The sequence below is a fragment of the Balaenoptera physalus genome (assembly GCF_965194825.1).
Source record: "Balaenoptera physalus genome assembly, chromosome: 19".
Lineage (NCBI taxonomy): Eukaryota > Metazoa > Chordata > Mammalia > Artiodactyla > Balaenopteridae > Balaenoptera > Balaenoptera physalus.
In genome coordinates, this window is record NC_138900.1 from 55468823 (window position 1) to 55487462 (window position 18640).

General features: G+C 53.8%; 1 protein-coding gene across 3 annotated transcripts in view; it reads right to left on the reverse strand.

Annotated features, from left to right (window-relative positions):
* FA2H (fatty acid 2-hydroxylase) overlaps nucleotides 1–18640 on the reverse strand; it is a 57404-nt gene that overhangs the window by 15537 nt on the left and 23227 nt on the right. For 2 of the 3 annotated variants that reach the window (XM_082439103.1, XM_082439101.1), the window contains exon 2: nucleotides 8474–8566. The exons of the other annotated variant lie outside the window; for it this stretch is intronic. In XM_082439103.1, coding sequence (XP_082295229.1) covers nucleotides 8474–8566 — 93 coding nt within the window. The remainder of the gene's footprint in view (nucleotides 1–8473; nucleotides 8567–18640) is intronic. 3 annotated transcript variants of the gene reach the window in all.

Sequence of the window (18640 nt, forward strand, 5' to 3'; positions counted from 1 at the left end):
GATTTCTGATGAGTCGGTGTATTGAAGATTAATCTAGACCAAAATCAGTAAAGAAAAATGACCTTGGAGTCAGTTGACCACCTTCAAAGCCTGACTCTGCCTTTTATCAGCTGTGGGATCCTGGGCAAGTGCCTTTACCTCTCAGAGCCTCTCGGCTCTCTCGTCTGTAAAGCCGGGTGTGCCTGGACCCACCACCCACGATAGGAGAGAGGGCACCATGTGCCCAGTGTCTTGTGTTCAGTGGGTGTCAATGAACGTCCAATGCAGGGCATTCGGCGGCTACTGCGGGTGACAGGGACGTGGTGTCAGGAAAGGAATGGAGAAGAGCAAGGGATGGATGTGGAGGAAGAGCACTGAAGCCTGGGAGAAAGAATCAATCGTGATTCAGAAACCCACCTGCCTGCAGCCCCAGCTGGAACCTCACCCTTGCACTGGCCTCCATGCCAAAGCTGGCTCAGCTCCAGCAGGGCTCCCAGCCCTGCCAGAGGTGAAGCTAGCCCTGCCATTACAGCCTTGGAGCAGGGGGCTGGGGGTCTCGGGGCAAGTGGCGAAGGTCACCAAGCACTCTCTCTGTGCCGGCAACCAGAGGGAAAGGCCCAAAGATAATTGTGGTTCCTGCCATGTGAACTTGGCAGGTCCCAGGTGCTGACTGCCTTCATGCTTCTCAGGCTGGAAGATGACCCAGGTCAGCCTGGAGCCATCCCATCCAGGACCAGTTAAACCAGGCAATCATCCAAGCCCCACCTGGTCGTTGCACTCCTCCTGGCCCGGTCCCAGTGTCTCCTTGACTTCATCCTTTGGGTCTAGCAGCAAACGGATTAGTGGATGCAGGCTGACTCATTCGTCCCATTCCTCTGCCTCAGGTCTCTATACACACACACACACACACACACACACACGGAAAGGGAACTGGAGGAACCAGGTAGTGGCCTGTGTTCACATCTTATCTTGCAACAGCCTGCAGAGCCTCACCTCGGAAGAAGCTCAGCCAGGATCGCGGTGAGAGCCTGAGGCTTTGTCCCAGATGCAACAACACTGAGGGCTAAGAGTCACAGAACACTGGTTATGTGCTAAGCATGGTGAGTTAAATCCTGTGATCCTCACTGTACCCATAACTAGGCGGGTACTTTTATTGTTGTTGTTTGCAGATGGGGAAATTGAAGCTGAGTAACTTGCCCAAGGCTGCCCAGTTAAGACATTTTTGATGAATTGGCCCCTCTATTATTGGGAAATAGTCCCTGGTAATACTCCTTGTCCTGAAGTCCACTTTGTCTGATTTTAGCAAGGCTTCCTTATACTTGGGGTTTGCATGGTCTTTCTTTCCCCACCCTTTTACTTTCACCTTGCACATGCCTTTAAATTTAAAGTACATCTCTTGCAGACAGTGTATAGTTGGGTCTTGCTTTTCGATCTAGTCAGACACTCTCTGCCTTTTAATTGGAGTATTCAGTCCATTTACATTTAATGTTGTCTTGCTATTTGCTCTCTGTTTGTCTCCTCTGTTCTTCCCTTCTTGACTTGTTTGTGTTGATCAAGAATTAAAAATATTCTATATTATCTGCTCTGTTGGCATTTTAGCTATGCCTTTTTGTATATTTCTTAGTTGCTGTTCAAAGGATGATAATACGCATCCATAGCTTATCACCATCTATCTCAAGTGAAAGCCCTGGTTTTTACGTGTTCCACTTTTGCATGTTACACACGACACTTAATTCAGACTTAGCTACTTTAGACAAGGAACGTTTCCAGCTGTGGCACAGGGATGTGAACAGGCAGGCCTCTCTCTCAGACAAGCAGTGGCTTGGGAAAATTTTTTCTGTTGATCCGTTTTGCCCTTATTTTGTAAAGTGAATAGAAAACAGTATGGGATTCATAAGCTTGATTCAGTTGAGACCCAGGAAGAAACGTCTAGGTCTAGCACCAAGCAGGGATTCCAGCCTGAATCTAACACCCTGTTGCGAAGGGAACAGAACAGAAGGACAGAGAATGTATGGAGAAGCTGGACTCAGATGGCCAGAGAGCTGCTTGTTTACAGGCATGATGGAAACAGAGCCAGCCTCTCCTCCCAGACACAAGGGTCTCTCATTTGATGGCCTGTTGCCCACTGGATCTTTGGACATGACTTGTGTTCCTCCCTGGCTAGACCACTGGGCACTGGCCACTGTACAAAGGGAGGACTTGCTGTCTTGAATTGGTCCCAAGGGTCCTCTGACCTGCTGGCTGGCCTTGGAGGGCCTGGAACCTGGGCTCTGTGTCTAGCCCCCCGTGCATTTCTGCAAGGTAGCCCTCATTGGTGCCCAGGAAGGGCCACTTCACTCTGGGGGATGAAGGACCACGGCGGAGGAATCCCAAGAAGGCTCACTTTCCTCTCTGCAAACATCCCCCTCAGTCCTCAAAGGCTGACACCTGCACTCTCCCCGCTGGCAGTCCTGCTACTCCAGGGGCAGTAAAGCTACCCTTCCACATTAAGTGTAGAAATCCAGCTTGGTTGACTTCCTCCCCACTTTGAGAAGGACGACACTGAGGCCCAGCGGGGTTAGGTGACTCTTCAGATAGGGTTGGTTGGTCCTGTAGTAGGAGCTCCCTTCCCGCCTCCCCCGAGCTTGTGGCACCCTCCACACGATCTCCCAGGAGCTGGGACATTCACCATGGGCTCCACCCTGGTTTAGACAGTACAGCACACACAGGGTGTCTCTTCTCAATTCTCTTCCAGTCCTGCTCACTGAAGAGAAAGTCTCAGGTGGGTGCTAATTCAACACCTCTCGCTCGCTGGTCATTTCCAACACGGCAGCTGGCTGAGACGGGAGGATGGCAAGAGATGATGGCTCGGATCCATGAGGTGGGAAGGGACTCAGGATAAATTTCACTTCCTACTCTACCTGGCCGGGACCCCTTGGCCCCTTAACCCTCCCACATAAACGGCTCTCTTCCTCCAGAGCTGGTGCCTGCTCCTGGCCCTCTCCCACCCCTAATTCCTAAGGCTCAGGGGAGACAGGGAAGGCGGCAGCAAAGGTCTGGGGGCCTTGGAAGGAGGCTGGGTGGGGGAAGGAGGGGGGAACAGGCCACTGATCACGCCTCCAGTTCCCAGGCATCTGGGGGTTTCTGTTGCTACCCTCACGATAGCAAATCCTCCTTTTACAGCTGTGGAACCTGATGCTCAGAGAGGGCAAGTGATTCACTCAGGGTCACCCAGCTAAAGCCAGACTGCATGGATGAGGGTGAGGATACGTCCAGAAACTGCTCTTGAGTGCACTTGTTGAGGGTGGTGGTGGGGGGCGGGCTTGAGTGAACTCAAAGACCCAGAGCAACAGGCCAAGTCCCAGGGAGCACACGTGTAAGTCGGGGGGAGTCTGGCCCAAGCACCTGGCATCCCATTCCCCTCCCCCACGCAGCTCTGTCCCTGCCCTAACGGGAGGGAGGGGGAGGGAGTCTCCCCGGGCTATGCCAGGAATGCAGCTGCAGCAGGGCCAGCGGGGGAAAAGGGCAGCCTGCTGCCCAGAGGGTGGGTGGAAGGGCGCTGCCAGGGTGGGGAGGGGGCCTCTTTTCTCGCCCCACCCATTCTCCAGAGGCCCCTCCTCCTGGGCAGCACAGGGGCCAGGTGGCACATAACTCTTTCCAGGGGCAGCCCCAGCTCAGGAGTGGGAATCTGCTCATCCCCAGACAGGGCGAGGGGCAAATGTGGGGAGAGGGGGCAGCTGCTGTCAGCAGCTCCTCCACCACCGCAGCTGTGAGCTGAGGCGATTGTTGAAAGAAATGCGTACCCAAACCCCAGAGCTCACAGCTCCTGGGCAGCTTTCTGGGCCAGGGAGGTGGGGGAGCGACTTCCAACCAGCAGGAGCGGGGGCGGGAAGGGGGGCGGGAAGGGGGGCGGTGCCCGTGAAGGACGAGAATTCCAGCTGCTGTTTCTGCATCCTTGTAACAGGCCCCTGGGCTCAGACTTCAGGTCCATTGTTCTTGGAAGCCAGAAGTTTGAGAGACGGGGCCTCTGATGAGCTCATCTGACAGATGAGGAGCCTTAGGCTAGATGCTCAGCTACGTCTGCTGCACCTCAGCTGCCCAGCTCCGGAGCCCGAGGTCCTAACCACAGGGCCAGGAGGCCCGCTCTCAGCCGGCTCAGGACCCGCACGGCAGTGGGTTCTCTGGCACAGAGGCTGTGAGGGATCCAGCAGGGGTGTCCAGTGCAGCGGCTCTTGGTGGCCTTGCAGGGGTGAGTGCAGGCCTGTCCCCTGAGGTCTAACTGGGGGCTCCCAGCTGGACAAGCTCAAGTCCACAGGGGCGGGTTCTGCCTCCCCCGCCCGTGCCCTATAACCTCCCCGTGCCCAGAGGAGGTGGCCTTATGCTCCCCACTGTGAAGGCGCAGGAGATGAGAGTGACAGAGAGCAGGGGGCAAAGGGGCGGAGGCCCAGGGAGAGAGGAAGGATGGCGTGCTGTGCAGAAAGCCAGTACCACTGCAGTCCCGCCCCGGGTGCCCAGCCCAAGGCCGGGCGGGGTGGTCTTTCACTGGCAACTCACTTTCTGATACCCCACACAATACAGGGCAGGAATAATTTCCTCCTTCTTCTTGATGGAGAAACAGGCCGGAGCTGCCTGTGGTCACCCAGTGGCACCTCCTGCTCCCCAGCCTGCCTTGTCCGCTGCCCCTGCAGGGACAAAGAGGGCAGTGCCCAGCCTGCCTGCCTGGTGTCTCCCCGGGGGGTATTTTTTGAGCACAGCTGAGCTCTTTAGAAGAGGGGCCCAGACCTCCGGGCAAGGGGACGGGCAGGGAGGAAACTTGAGAGGCTCTGGGCCAGGACGACCATCCTGGGGACCTCCTGTGGATCCCTCTGCAGCCAGACCCTCCACACCCCTACTCTGGGGCAGGCCAAAGGGAGAAGGGAGGCTCAAGGGGGCCCCAGGTGACTGGGGGGCAGAGTCCTGGGAAGGAAGACAGCACCCATGGTGTCGAGGTTGGCCCTGTCCCAGGGGCGGCTGCCCGAGGGGCGCTGGTTCCGATCCAGGTGCTACTTGCCCAAGTTCTCAGTGACTTATGTGAGGGTCGTGAAAGGGTAAAACTCACTGGGCAAAATCAACATCTTTGCTAGGCAGCCCCTGATGCCAAGGGGGGTGTGTGTGTGTCTGTGTGTGTGTGTGTGTGTGTGAGTGTGTGTGTGTGTGTGTAGGGGCAGGGAGGTTGGGAGCTGCAGTTTGCTCTGACACCTGCTGGTGGCCTCCAGGAGCCTGAGGGAAGCAGGATGCGGAGAGGAGGCGGCCAAGCCTCCCTGAGTACCTGCTCAGCCTCCTCCCTGCCTTCTGCCACCCCCTCTCCCAGTCACGGGCCTCAGGGTCTTATTCTTGGCCAGCCACCAGGGTGGAAGGGCTCCAGGACACACGGAGGGGGCAGGGCAGGGGGCTCAGCTGTGACCCCCTACGCTAACCAGCAGAGTGACTTTGACCTTGGGCAGAAGATCTTCCTCATTAGTTAAATCAGGATCATTGTCACCTTGTGTTGTTGATAAAAGATAATTTCATTAAAGTGCTTAGCCTAAAGCTCTTACCCTGTGCCAAAGAGCTCAATGAAAGAAGAGTTGATTCAGTGTTAACTCCGCTATCCAGGGGGATCTGGGCAGGGGGTTCTGCAAACCCCTCAAATCACACTAGTTCAGTCTGGTTCCCAGGATGCTGGCCCCCCAATGGGAAGCCCTGCCAAGGACACAGTGAAGGAGCAAAAGAGGCCGTGGGACAAATGGAACAGGTGTGCCCAGAAGCCAGGAGCAGTGGGCGCTCCGTCTACATCTACTGGGGTAGGCTCCGAGCTGGCTGGGCTCCAGGAAGCAGGGAGCGACATGTAGGGCGTAGTGTGGGGTAAGGAGCTACAACCTGGTTTCTTGTCCCACAAGGAAACTTGGGTCCTGCCCAAGAGGTGATGGAAGGTATGATTCAGAAATTGTTCCAATAAAATCCCATGCAGAGCTGGAAGGTCAGACGATCCTGCACCTCTAAGCAGGGCAGGGCCCCCCGGGCTTCTTCCTGGCCTTTTCTCCTGTCTTTTCAGAACTCTCCACCCTCCACTCTCTGCCCCAGCACCCCCATCCCAGTTTCCCCTCACTCTTTCCAGCATGGCTGAATCTGTCCCCCAGCTTCTAGGACCAGGGAGGCTGGGCCATGGTAACCAAGACTCCCTTCCTTAGCAGCACCTAGAGGGGCTTCCCGTGAATGCAAAACATGAAGGGTTAACTTTGGCAAGTCCACCCCAGGCCCGGGACCCCCAGCTGAGACAAAGCTGCTGCCCTCTTGGCCTTTCTCTAGAGCTCCTCAAGGTCCAGACCCTGGCCTGGGTCAGAAACAGATGGGGGTCTCCCAGCCTCTCGTCTCCCCCCAAAGGGGCTGGGATTGACCACGTGGTAGATGAATAAAAAAGGAAAAAAAGCAAGGAAAGCACTGTTCACTCTCCCTGGGAAGTGAGCCCCTCGTGCCGGGTCTTCTCAGGGCCTGGGGGAGGCACGAAGCTGACCCTGCGTTGCTCCCAGTGGGTCTCCACACGTCTCTTGGGCCAGCCCTTGCCCCTCTCTCTCAGCCCAGGGACAAAGGAAGAGTGAGAGGAGGAAGAGAGAAAGTGCGTGTGAGAGAGAGAGAATGACAGAGGTGGGGAAGGTGAGTCAGGTATGACCTGGATGTGCTGGAGAGGAGCCTGGGCAGGGCCCGGGGGAGGAGGGGGAGGGGAGGCCTCTCTTCCCCTTGGGCGGGGGCGGGGTGGATGGCGGAACAGGCCTGGGGGACTTGATCCCTCTGCCTTGTGCCGAGGGCAGCCCAGGGGAACTGGGAGGACCCCTCCCCTGAGCAGGGCTGGTGACCTGCCCGTCCCCAGCCAGGCTCATGTGACAGTCCCCTCCCTTCTAGGATGATTCGTTCTTGCCTCCCCACCCCAGGCCTGCTCAGCTCTCTGTATTTTCTTTCCAACCTTCAACCCCTAAACCAAGCCCACAGATGCTGGCCCCAAGGACCCCTCTTCCTGCGGTCCTTTCAGCACCGTCCACTGGCCGCTGAGCCCAGAGCCCGACATGCTGCAGCTCACTCTCTGGTCCCACCCTCATCCCCACACCCTCCTCATCTCCCACCACAGCTCCTCCTTTTTCAAGTCGAGGTCCTGACTCCACCAGCTTCCAAGGTCCTTGTCCCATTCAAGCTGGCTGTCTCCCCCTCCATCCTGCCCTCATGCAGAACAAGCCCAGGTCCCCAAAGTTTCCAGAGAAGTCAGCCGTTTGTACTGAGACCTTCAACCTGTGCCCGTGGCCTGGGCAATGAGCAATCGTGGCTGAGTCCGGCGTCAAGGTCAGGAGACCAGGTCCAGTGAGCCCTCTGGGGACATACTGCGTGGCCTATGCAAGCCTTTCCCCTTGATGGCCTTCAATTTCCCTTTCGGTCACAGGCCTGCTTGAAGGGGATGGGGCACAGGACAACTTGTCCCAGCCTCTTCAGTGAAGCACCCCAAGGCGTCTTTGCCCTGGGCTGATGGGCTTCCCCAGAGGCAGAGGCGATTCCCACGTGACAGATGCCATCTCTAAGTTCCTGGGGTCAGGGCCTCAGGAGTCCTGGCAAAAGGGGCCCAGCAAACAATCAGTGGGGGCCTCCTCTGGTCACCTGTGTCCCTTGGGTGTGCTTCTTGCATCTCTCCATATTGTAATAACATGTCTGGGGGGAGATCTGCCCTCCACACCAGATTGTGAGCTCCCTGAAAGCAATGGCCTGTCCTGTTGGTCTCTTGTTCCCAGTGTCCAGCACAGGTTGGGGACATTTAGGGACATATACACTTATGTCTATTACAGGAGGAAATGACGCCATGACATTAAGAAAGGCCCATGATCCAGGTTGGAGGGAAATGACACCCAGGTCTGGTTCTCTCCAGAGCCCCCAGGCAACGCTACCCCTTCCTCCTCTTGGCTCCACTGCCACCTGTAACTACCCAGCTCCTCTAGGACTTCCCTAACCAGCAAATGGGTGTGCCTAATCATAGCAAGATGCTGGTCTCTGAGCGCCAAGAGAGGTTTGTCATCGGGCTCTGCAGCCACATGCTACAGAAGGCTCCAGCCCTTTCCCTGCTGGCCTCAGTGACTGGCTCCCATGCCAGTCACTCCTGCGAGTGGTCGCCGGCACCTGGGGCAGCTCTGCCTTGTGCACTGGCCAAGCTGGGTGTGTCTGGGCCTCCTGACCCTGTCATCGTGCCCTTCTCAGCTTCAGGGGTCCCTGTGGGAGACCTCCCTCTGGGGTTTTTGGAGCCTGGCTCTGCACAGATCTCGTGTACCGTTTCCCCAGACCCACCATAACCTTGGCCCGGGTTTGCTGCCCCAGGTCGTGCTTGTGAGCTGTGGGCACCTGCTCCTCGGTCCTCATCTTCGCTGGGCAAACATCATGAATAACCATAGCCTGTGGCTCCACGCACCCTCTCCTCGGCCCTGGGAGCCCCGACCATCACCCCACCCTGTCTTGTGCCCGCTACCTTGTCCCAGTCCACTGCTTTGAGCTTTGGCTCCATCGCAGGGTCTGTCTTCTGAGTGCTTGCAGAGGTCACAGCCCCATTCTCCACGGAACCCTGGGAAGAGAAGACACAAGGGGATTACCCACAGTGGGCGAGGGAAGAGAACCCCCAACTGCCCCACAATGAGGCACTCAGGAGTGGTGGGAGCACCATGGCAGGGCAGGGTGGGCGGAAATCAAGGGCACCGAGTGCACTTGAAAAAGGGTAGACACTGATGTGGATGGTCTTAACCTCTGCACTTTTCTTCTCCCTGAAAAAGGAAATAATACCCATAAAAACAAGAGGCAAAAGATCTGGGGGAGGAGAGAAGCTGGCAGAGAGCCTGGAGGGAAATGAGAGCAGTGGGTGGGAATGCCCTGGCCCAGAAGATCTCTGCCAGCCTTTTCCCAGGCCCCTGGCAGGTGTCAGGTAAAGAGTCACAGGGTGGCACCAGGGGACCTGGCAGGTTCACTGGGTCACGCCCAATGACTACACCACCTGCCTCTCTCCCTGGTAATTCTACAGAGCTCGTGGGCCACGGGCTGGGCAGCTAGGTCCACGTGCCCACAAGAAAGAAAGGCAGCAGAGCGTGAGGGAGCCGTCCCTCCAGGAACTCCCAGGTGTGGGTCAGCGGCCACACGCAGGGCGGAACTGGTAGAGGAGAGCCCAGATGGGCTCAAGGTCAAATGGAAGGAGCAAAGAGGCAAAGGCAGAAGGAAATGGAATGTACTGGGAAAATCACATGGCTCCAGCTGGCCCTGACGTCATGTGAGGTGAGGCCGGAGAGCGCAGGCTGGCACGTAGGTAAAATGCAGGCTTCCCTCCAGAAAGGGTGGGGAGAGCACTTACCAATGGGGGGGGTGTCCTCTGAGTCCCTGTGACTAAAGGAAGCTGTGGTGGCCATGGAGAAGGGGCCCTTGGAACCTGGATATTGGCAAGAACCCAAGAAGAGTGTTTGAGCAACCAGTTGGGGTTTCTGTTGCTATGATTCTTACATTTTTTGCTTCCAAATGAACCAAGAGAACTTGATGGTGACAGTGATGCTGTCATTTTCTGGGAAAACACATATGTAACCCAAGTAAAAGCGGGCTTTCATGGTCCTGTCTTGGTCTGGGTATCTCAGTATTTTTAGTCTTTGTCACCATGCTAATACCTGAATTCTTCTAAAAAGCAACTCTGATGATCTCTTGAGGATGGAGTGGATTTTATAGTATTTCATACAAGGAAACTCCCTAAGTATCAAATATAAATGTCATATAAGAATCTTGTCCCTTCTAATTCTGTTCTACCCTTGAAATACCTCCGAACGCCTCCAATCATGGACCTATTGGTTCTCCCTCCCTCCTGGATAGTTCTTTTCTCCTGGTCACCCCAAGTCCTTTCTTAAGTAGGGTGATCTAATCCTTCTCTGCACCTCCAACCCCTCTCATTCACTACAACTCCATCCATCTCTCTCCACAAAAGGCTTGTCTTGGGGTCCACCCATCCCAAGCAGGGAAGGGGTTATCACTCGAATTAGCATTTGATGTTTTTGTCTGCGCTACACTTTTCAGACATCCCCGAGTGGCAGACACAGACCTGTTTGGGGCACATGCATCTAAACAACCACTGGAAGCAGAAGAAATGGTCATTACTTTCCAGCACTGGGCACAGAGCACTCGTGTATCCAGCCCGTGCTTCTGGTCACCTAAGGCTGGGCTGCTTTCCGAGAGTTCGAGTCCTTGGGAAAGTCTCCCTTCTGCTCAGCTGGCTGCCTCAGTTTCCAGGGACCACTCCTGGCTCTTCCCCTCTAGGACTGTACAGGCTCTTTTTCACCTGTCAGCTTATACATACATGAGGACCACTGCCATCTGCTTTTCCACAAGACCTCCTTAGGACATAACAGGGTCTCTAAGCATAATGATTGGTTCCTGCTCCTCTTCCAAGGTGGGTGTGATGGGACCAGGCCAGAACCCAGCAAGGCTCATGCCTCCCCCACATGGAACATCCTATTTCAGCCCATGGGAACTGAGCTCCCATTGGCACTTTGACCTCCATCTTATGCGGCTCATTCACTTAGCTTATAGCCACCTGAAGCTTTTTTCATGGACTGCTGCTGCTGGTGTGGTGTGGAGAGCTTGTGTGGCCCAGGAGGCGAGCTGGACCTACAGACCCACAGTGATGAAGACTGGGATGCCTGGAGTAGTGATGAACAGAAGGGCAGAAGGCGGTGGAAACCAGAGAAACCCTAAGAAATGGGATCGTCAAAAAAAAAAAAAAAGAAAAAAAGAAATGGGATCACCGAGGGGAGTTTGCGGGGACGGAAGCCCTGGTTCCATATCCGCCTCCTCTTCAGGGGCTGGTGGTCTCAGTGAAGTATCACTATGGTCCCCTGCCTCTTCCCTTAATTCGTCCCTCCTACAAGGATCTGATCCACACCCACTGCTGTCACCCACTCATCCACAGACATACGTGTTTGAACATCTGCAACATGCCAACCACACATCAGCTCAGAAGACTCTGCAACGTCTCTCTAACACTGGTCCTGCTCCTTGCTCTGGGAGTACGTTTCCAACAGCTGACATTATAGTCTGACCCTCTGACCACATTCCTAAGAGTGAACACACTATCTTCCTCTGTAGGTTGGCTTATCCTTGACTTCCTTGTATTTAACGTCTTTCCCCTGTATTTCCAAGCTCTTCTCCTGTCACGCCTTTGAATTAACCCTAATTTTTCCCTCTCACCGGTAGGGACGACTTGCCATTTTCTAAACATGCCTCGCGTTTTTCTTCTCAAATGTCATCCTATCTAGCATGATGACAACGGTTAATATTCACGAAGGCTTACCATGTGCCCAGCCCTTTCATCTTCATAACAACCATATGAAGGAGGCATGATTATTATTCCCACTTGACAGATGAGAGGGCCAAGGCATGAAGGAGCCCCACAGCTAATGAGGGGTAGAGCTGCAGTTGGGCTCCAGAATATTCTCTTGACCACCATGTACTTCTTCCCTAACCATTCTAGCCAGAAATGAGCTCTTCATTTTCCAACTTTAAAAAAAGTCACACTTTCCATGTGTCCCACTGCCTCAGTTGGTATTTACAATTTCCTGCCTCTTATTGTTTTTGCATGTTTGGGCCATGATCTTGTTTGTCCAATGGTGGACAAACAATAGATTCTAACAGGCCAGGAAACTACTGTTTCCTCTCCTCAAGTTACCTAGGGTGGGCTCTTGAAAATATTACATCTCCACTCATACTTCTTGAGTGGATCATGTTTCAGTGTTGGCTCTTTGCAGCACAGCCACGATCCCCTGACACTCCAGACCCCTGAGATGTGGCAGGAACCTCAGGGGATCCTGGCTGTGCTGCTTGGGGTGGAGCCCTGAAACTCTGCCAGGCTCATGCTCCTTGGAAATATATAAAGAATGGGGGGTGAGCACATCTGCTTGGAAGAGAGAGGTCGCCCAGGACACTGAACACACAATCTTAGAATGCCACCTCGGGCTGGGTGGGGTGGTGCCCAGACACAAGGGTCAAATTCCAATCTGGGCCATATATTCTCAGTGCCCTTTGGCCAAGTCCATAGGATAGGCATGAGCAGAACTGAAAGTACATTAGTCTGACATGAAATTACCAGCATCTTATTTTGCCAAATAAAAATATTTAAAAAGGGATTTCCTTGGTGGTGCAGTGGTTGGGAATCCGCCTGCCAATGCAGGGGACACAGGTTCAAGCCCTGGTCCGGGGAGATCCCACATGCCGCGGAGCAACTAAGCCCATGCGCCACAACTACCGAGCCTGTGCTCTAGAGCCCGTGAGCCACAACTACTGAGCCCATGCACCACAACTACTGAAGCCTGTAGCCCGTGCTTTGCAACTGCAATAAGAGAAGCCGCCGCAATGAGAAGGCCACGCACTGCAATGAAGGGTAGCCCCCGCTCGGCTCAACTACAGAAAGCCCGCGCGCAGCAACGAAGACCCAGCGCAGCCAAAAAAAAAAGAGTAAATAAAATAAATAAATGAAAAAAACATATATTAAAAAAATATTTAAAAAATTATCAGCAGCAGCATTTCATAAATGAAAGAAATAGGTAGGAAACACATGCTTGCAGAATAAAAGGCAGTTCTTCCCAAGGAAGGGCATTTGGCAAATTTACAGGGGGATTAAAAAAAAAAAAGATCCCATTTAAAAATATTTATTAATGCAGAAGAAATTACAACCTAAAATTTTGTTTTGTGAGCATTAATTGTATGTCATTGTTTTCTTGGTTCATGGTGGTCGGTGTGGGTCTCTAGTCTCTGTGTAACCGGAAGTAGATCAAATGCTCTCTTTGTTCCTCAAGGGTTTTTTTTTGTTGCTGTTGTCGTTCAGCTGGAAATACTCCGGGTGGAATGAGGGAAATGGAGGGAGGATCCCCGTGGCTCTCTGCCTCTTTCCTGAGAGCCAGGAGGAAGGGGAGCGGCTCCTGCCCAGCACCGGGCTCACCAGCTTGCTTCCCCAGCCCTGAGCAGTCACGGACTCTCCCAGGACGCTGCCCTTGAATCCTGCACCAGCGCCTGTCTGAGGGCTGGCACGGGCCGTGCGCTGCCATGGATGGTGGGGAAAGGAGAGGAAGAAGGGACGGGAGAAGGCTGTTTCCTCCTGCCACCCCAGCTAATCACAACTTGAGGGGCCTGGAACCACCAGGCAGTCATGTCGTGGGTGATAGGCTTTTGGCCAATAGATCGCAGACTGACAACAGAACCAAGGTGCTTTCTGGGTGGCCTCTTCGGGACCACAGCCCTCCATGGCAGGAGCCCAGGTTTATTAACCACAAGATTGTACACAGCTCCAATACGGGAGGAGATTTCAAGGAGAACCAGAGCAAGCAGCACATGGGCGCTGCCAGGAGCAGAAATGTCCTCAGGTACAAGGACGTGTCCTCTAGTACGTCTTTTATTGACTCTTTTTCTAGAGTCTAGTTGTGAGTTTTCAAAAGGTCTCCCATTCCCACTCGGGGGCTGCTCCCATCCGAACCGGGGTGGGGAGCGGGTGTTCCAGGAACCGAGTCCTGCTGGGAGCCGCCACACCACACACACTGATCTGGGCCATGGTTTCCAGACTTCCCTGCCCCGTGTTTACTTTATGGTTGAGCTGGGCTCACCCTTGAATTCCATGGGCAAACACCATCTATGAATCAGAAGTGTGTAAAGGTCATTCCTAGGGACTAGGGTACAGCTCAGACTCTAAAAGACTTTTTAAAAAAAGTTTCTTGGAAACTTCCACAATGCATTATTTAAAAGACTCTCCTGATCCTGGAAGCAAGCCTGAAAACCAAAAACCTTTAAAAAATAAAAAGCAGCGGCAAGTGAAGGATACATGTACTCTTTTCCAGGTTTTGGAAATTGTTCTGGGTCCTGCCTTCAGATTGCATTAGCTGCAGACTTTGGGGAAGGGAAGTGAGTAATTCTGTAGTCAGACTCACAATGGCTTTCACAAGAATAATCAGCCCAAGTGTTGATGGATGTGGCTTGACATGCGGCGTCCAACCCACCTGTGTCAGATGACAGCTTTCCTAGAGGGTCTACCCGAGGGACACAAGATTGTCCCAGGGTAGCAAGAATGGAGCTGAAGACACACCCCTCCTCTCGAGCCCTGCTGACCTTTCCATCCTGGGAAGGCAGGCAGGAGACCTGGCTAGAAGTGCATTTTATGGTCAGGCCCAAGGCTGTTTGAGCCTAGCAAAGTATCGATAGTTCAGGGGCTGAAAGCATTCTTGCTTTCCTATGCATTTCCCTGTGATTGCCTCCCAAGCCAGAATGCAAGCTCCATGAGGGTAGAGACCCTGCTGCCTTGCTCACTGCTCTGTCCCTGGCAGCTGGCACGGGGTCAGCACCTGAATACGTGCTGAATGGTATATCTGAGTAGATGGTGGCCTGTTTAGGGTCTGGGGGCCCAGGCAGGCAGGATGCCTACTTGAGGGGAGAAGGTCAATGTGCCCTGCTAAGGAGACTAGGTAGGCGGGCACTGCCCACCCTGAGCTGGGAACCACTGGACATGCTGGGCAATACGGAGGAGGAGGTGAGGAGGGCATTTTGATCTCCTTAGATCCTCCCAGCCACAGTCCAAGGCTGCAGGGAAAGAAGCCAATGAAACAGCAGCACCAGCCCTATTTTCTCCCAGTACGGTGCCAGTTCCCGGCTGCTAATGAATCATGATGTCCTCTCAGGTCAGCCCGAGCCACTGCTCTTGTCTCATGGAGATGGTCCTGCTGACACCACAGCCCCCTCTCCTGGGCTCCCTCAGCCGCCGCCTCCTCTCTCACACTGAGTTCAATGCCCTCGGACCCGAACTCACAGAGGACCCAGGAGTTGTCCCCTGCCAGCTCGCTGAGGTTCCAGCCAGTTCCCCCAACATGCCTGTCTCTCAGGGAGGCAGCCCTCGGGGGAAGAATCCGGGTCCAACCATCTATTCCAGACCCTGCAGATTCAGCTTTAATAAAGAGACTAAGTTCTAGACCAGCCTCCCTCATCGACTTGCTTTGTGACCTGAGGATCTTCCTCTTGAACAAGAAGCGCTTCTCTCTGGCAAAGGCACCCCAAGTTCCTGCTCTGGCCTCAGAAGGTGGGCAGGTGCCTTTGATGAATGAAGCAGGCAGAGTGTGGTTCATAATACAGACTCATTTTGTGTGCAGACTAAACACGTAGGAATATTCTTTTTTTTTTTTTAATTTTTTTCTTGTGATGAGAACTTATTTTTAAATTTTATTTTTATTTATTTATTTTTGGCTGTGTTGGGTCTTCGTTGCTGCACGTGGGCTTTCTCTAGTTGTGGCGAGCAGGGGCTACTCTTTGTTGCGGTGCGCGGGCTTCTCATTGCGGTGGCTTCTCTTGTTGTGGAACACAGGCTCTAGGTGCACAGGCTTCAGGAGTTGTGGCTCGCAGGCTCAGTAGTTGTGGCTCACAGGCTTAGTTGCTCTGCGGCATGTGGGATCTTCCCAGACCAAGGATCGAACCCGTGTCCCCTGCATTGGTGGATTCTTAACCACTGTGCCACCAGGGAAGTCCCCACGAACTTTTTTTTTTCAATTTTATTTTTATTTATTTATTTTTGGCTAAATACATAGGAATAGTCTTTACTTCTATGAGGAAAGATGCTCACTCTCCTTTTTCTTAAAACACGAGGCACCAAGAAACAAAAGACAAGCAAAAACATGAGGAGCCCTTTTGCTAGAGACAGCAGTACAGAGAAAAAAAGAAATGCAACACGTGCAGTAATCTATGGTCACTATCGTGGGGTCTTGGCATGGGGGAGGCTGTGGGGAATGGAGGGGACTGCAGCAAACTGGAGGGGGTCACAACCCGTGGAAAGGGGGCAGCCCCGACTGAGGTTCAGTTCAGGTGACGATGGGGCCCAGGGTTGTCAGACCTTCTGACTTCTAAGAAAAACTGGAAAACTAGATTTCTCTGTGACATCTCCAGATTTCAAAATTTGACTCCTGTTTAAAACAAACACACGATGTGGGCCAAACCAACCTGCCTGAATACAAACACAGCCCTTGGTCTGCCAGTTTGAAAAGCCTGGGTGAGCTGCAGCCCTCCTGCCCCCGGGACAGCCTCAGAGAAGGATGGGCATGGACAGGCAAGAGCAAGGGTTTTGTCCTCCTGTTCCCACAACAGGGAATCCACGGGGAGCCCACGTGCACCCACCCAGCTGTACCAACGCCCTGAGTGGGTTGGTGACAGGCGGGCAGCACTCGAGGACCAGAGCCCCAGCAAGGCTCAACGAAGGGCAACCCGGGCCTCCTTCTCCCTCCAGGCTAGCCGAGAGGAGGCAGGGTGTCAGGAAGCAGAAGTGGGTGGTGGATGCAGATTTTTACTGGCGCTCTTCCCCGTCATGGTGTCTGGAAAGGAGACAAATCTGTGAGGGTGAGGGAATCGCAGTGGAGACGCAGCTCTGCACCAAGGACGTTCCCTCCAGGGAGGGTTGACTTGATCCTCCCCATGCCCACCCCACCTCTAATAAATCCCTATGTTGATGTCCTAACCCCGAGTCCATCAGAACGTGACCTTATTTGGAACTAGGGTCACTGCAGGTGTGATTAGTTAAGGTGAAGTGATTAGGGTGGGCCTTAATCCAATGTGGCTGGTGCCCCTATAAAGAGGTGAAATCTGGAAACAGACACACACACTGAGAACACCATGTGAAGAGGGAGGCAGAGACCAGGGTGAAGCAGCTGCAAGTGCCAAACTGCCAAAGATTGCCAACAAAGTACCAGGAGCTAGGGAGAGGCCTGGGACAGAGTCTCTCCCACAGCCCTCGCTAGGAACCAAGCCTGCCACACCTTGGTCTCAGACTGCTAGCCTTCAGAACTGTGACATGTAAATTTCTGTTGCCTAAGCCACCCAGGTTGTGGGACTTTGTTATGGCAGCGCTAGCAAACGAATCCAAGCTGAACCAGTTTCCCCTGGGTTTGCCTCAGGGCCACAGAAGGAGAAGGAATCCAACCAGGAACGAGAACAAATGATGGAGGCGTCCAAGGAGATGTGGAGACAAGATCTGAGGAGGCGGCAGAAACCAGGGTCTTGCAATCAGCACAGCCTTCCTGCCAGGCCCTTGGTGGCAGCCCACACAGACGGCACTGGGAGGGGTAGGCATTCGAGTACAGCAAGTCCCCTACGTACGAAACTTCAAGTTGCGAACTTTCAAAGATGCGAACGTGTGTTCTGTCAATGTCAGGCGTGAGTGAAATTGCAGCTTGCCCTCCGTCTCCTGTTGCTGGCGATCCTTCAGCTCTACCATCTCCCACCTCCTCTCCCTCCTCCAGTCAGTGACTCTTCTTGCCTGTTCCCTCGATGCCAGCCCCTGTATGCCACCTGTTGTACTGCACTACTGTACTTTTCAAGGTACTGTACTGTAAGATTAAAAATGTTGTCTTGGGGCTTCCCTGGTGGCGCAGTGGTTGAGAATCTGCCTGCCAATGCAGGGGACACGGGTTCGAGCCCTGGTCTGGAAAGATCCCACATGCCGTGGAGCAACTAGGCCCGTGAGCCACAATTACTGAGCCTGCGCGTCTGGAGCCTGTGCTCCGCAACAAGGGAGGCCGCGATAATGAGAGGCCAGAGCACCACGATGAAGAGTGGCTCCCACCTGCCGCAACTAGAGAAAGCCCTCGCACAGAAACGAAGACCCAACACAGCCATAAATAAATAAATAAATAAATAAATAAACCCAAAGTTAAAAAAAAAAAAATGTTCTTTATTTTTTGTGTTTATTTTTTATGTATTACCTGTGTGAAAAGTATTATAAACCTATTATAGTAAATACTATATAGCCAATCGTGTTAGCTGGGTACCTACCTAACTTTGTTGGACTCATGAACAAATTGGACTTATGAACGTGCGCTTGGAACGGAACGCGTTCGTATGTAGGGGACTTACTATACCTCCCTCCCAAGCCCACCGTTCCCTGTCTAGCAGCCAGGGGTGGCCTTGCTCCCCTTCTTCAGGGCCTGGGAAGTCACTCCCCAGAACCTGGAAGCACTGTGTTGGGGAGGCAGGCTGAACCGGGGGGGTGTCCGGTGTACCGCGACCCCCTTTAGCACAAACCTTGGCCTACTTGGCGATCCCCACCCCCTACCCAGCCACGACGCTTCCGGGACAGCTGCGCCACCTCCACGGTGAGTGCCATTACCACCATGTTGCACGTGTGGCCAACATCTCATCGGGATCAACACAATTCTCCCTGAGGACGTGTTCCCTGGATGAGGGAAATGGAGGCACAGACGGACCAAGTCACTGATTCAAGGACTCGCAAACAGTTGCTGGGAGAGCCAGCCAGGAATCCACTTCCAGGGCTGTCCCCGCCGAGGTCCTTCCCACGTCCTCTTCTATCCCCTCCGGGATGCTCCAAGCCCCTGCCCTGAGCCCCCAAGCCCCTCTCTAGTGCCCCAGAACATCCCCAAAGAGGGTTTGCTTGGATGGTGCATGAGGGGGAGAGAAAAGAGAAGAACAACAAAAAGCCTGCCCTCTGCATGGCAAACAAACAAGCCGACTGCAGAGGCAGTGAAAGGAGGCTGTGTGCAGCGGGGCGGGGGCTGCAGGAGGCGGGGGACCCAGCATAAAGGAATGTTGTTTGGGAAAGCCAGGGCTGGGCACCGAGGGACAGACAGATGGCCTTTTATCC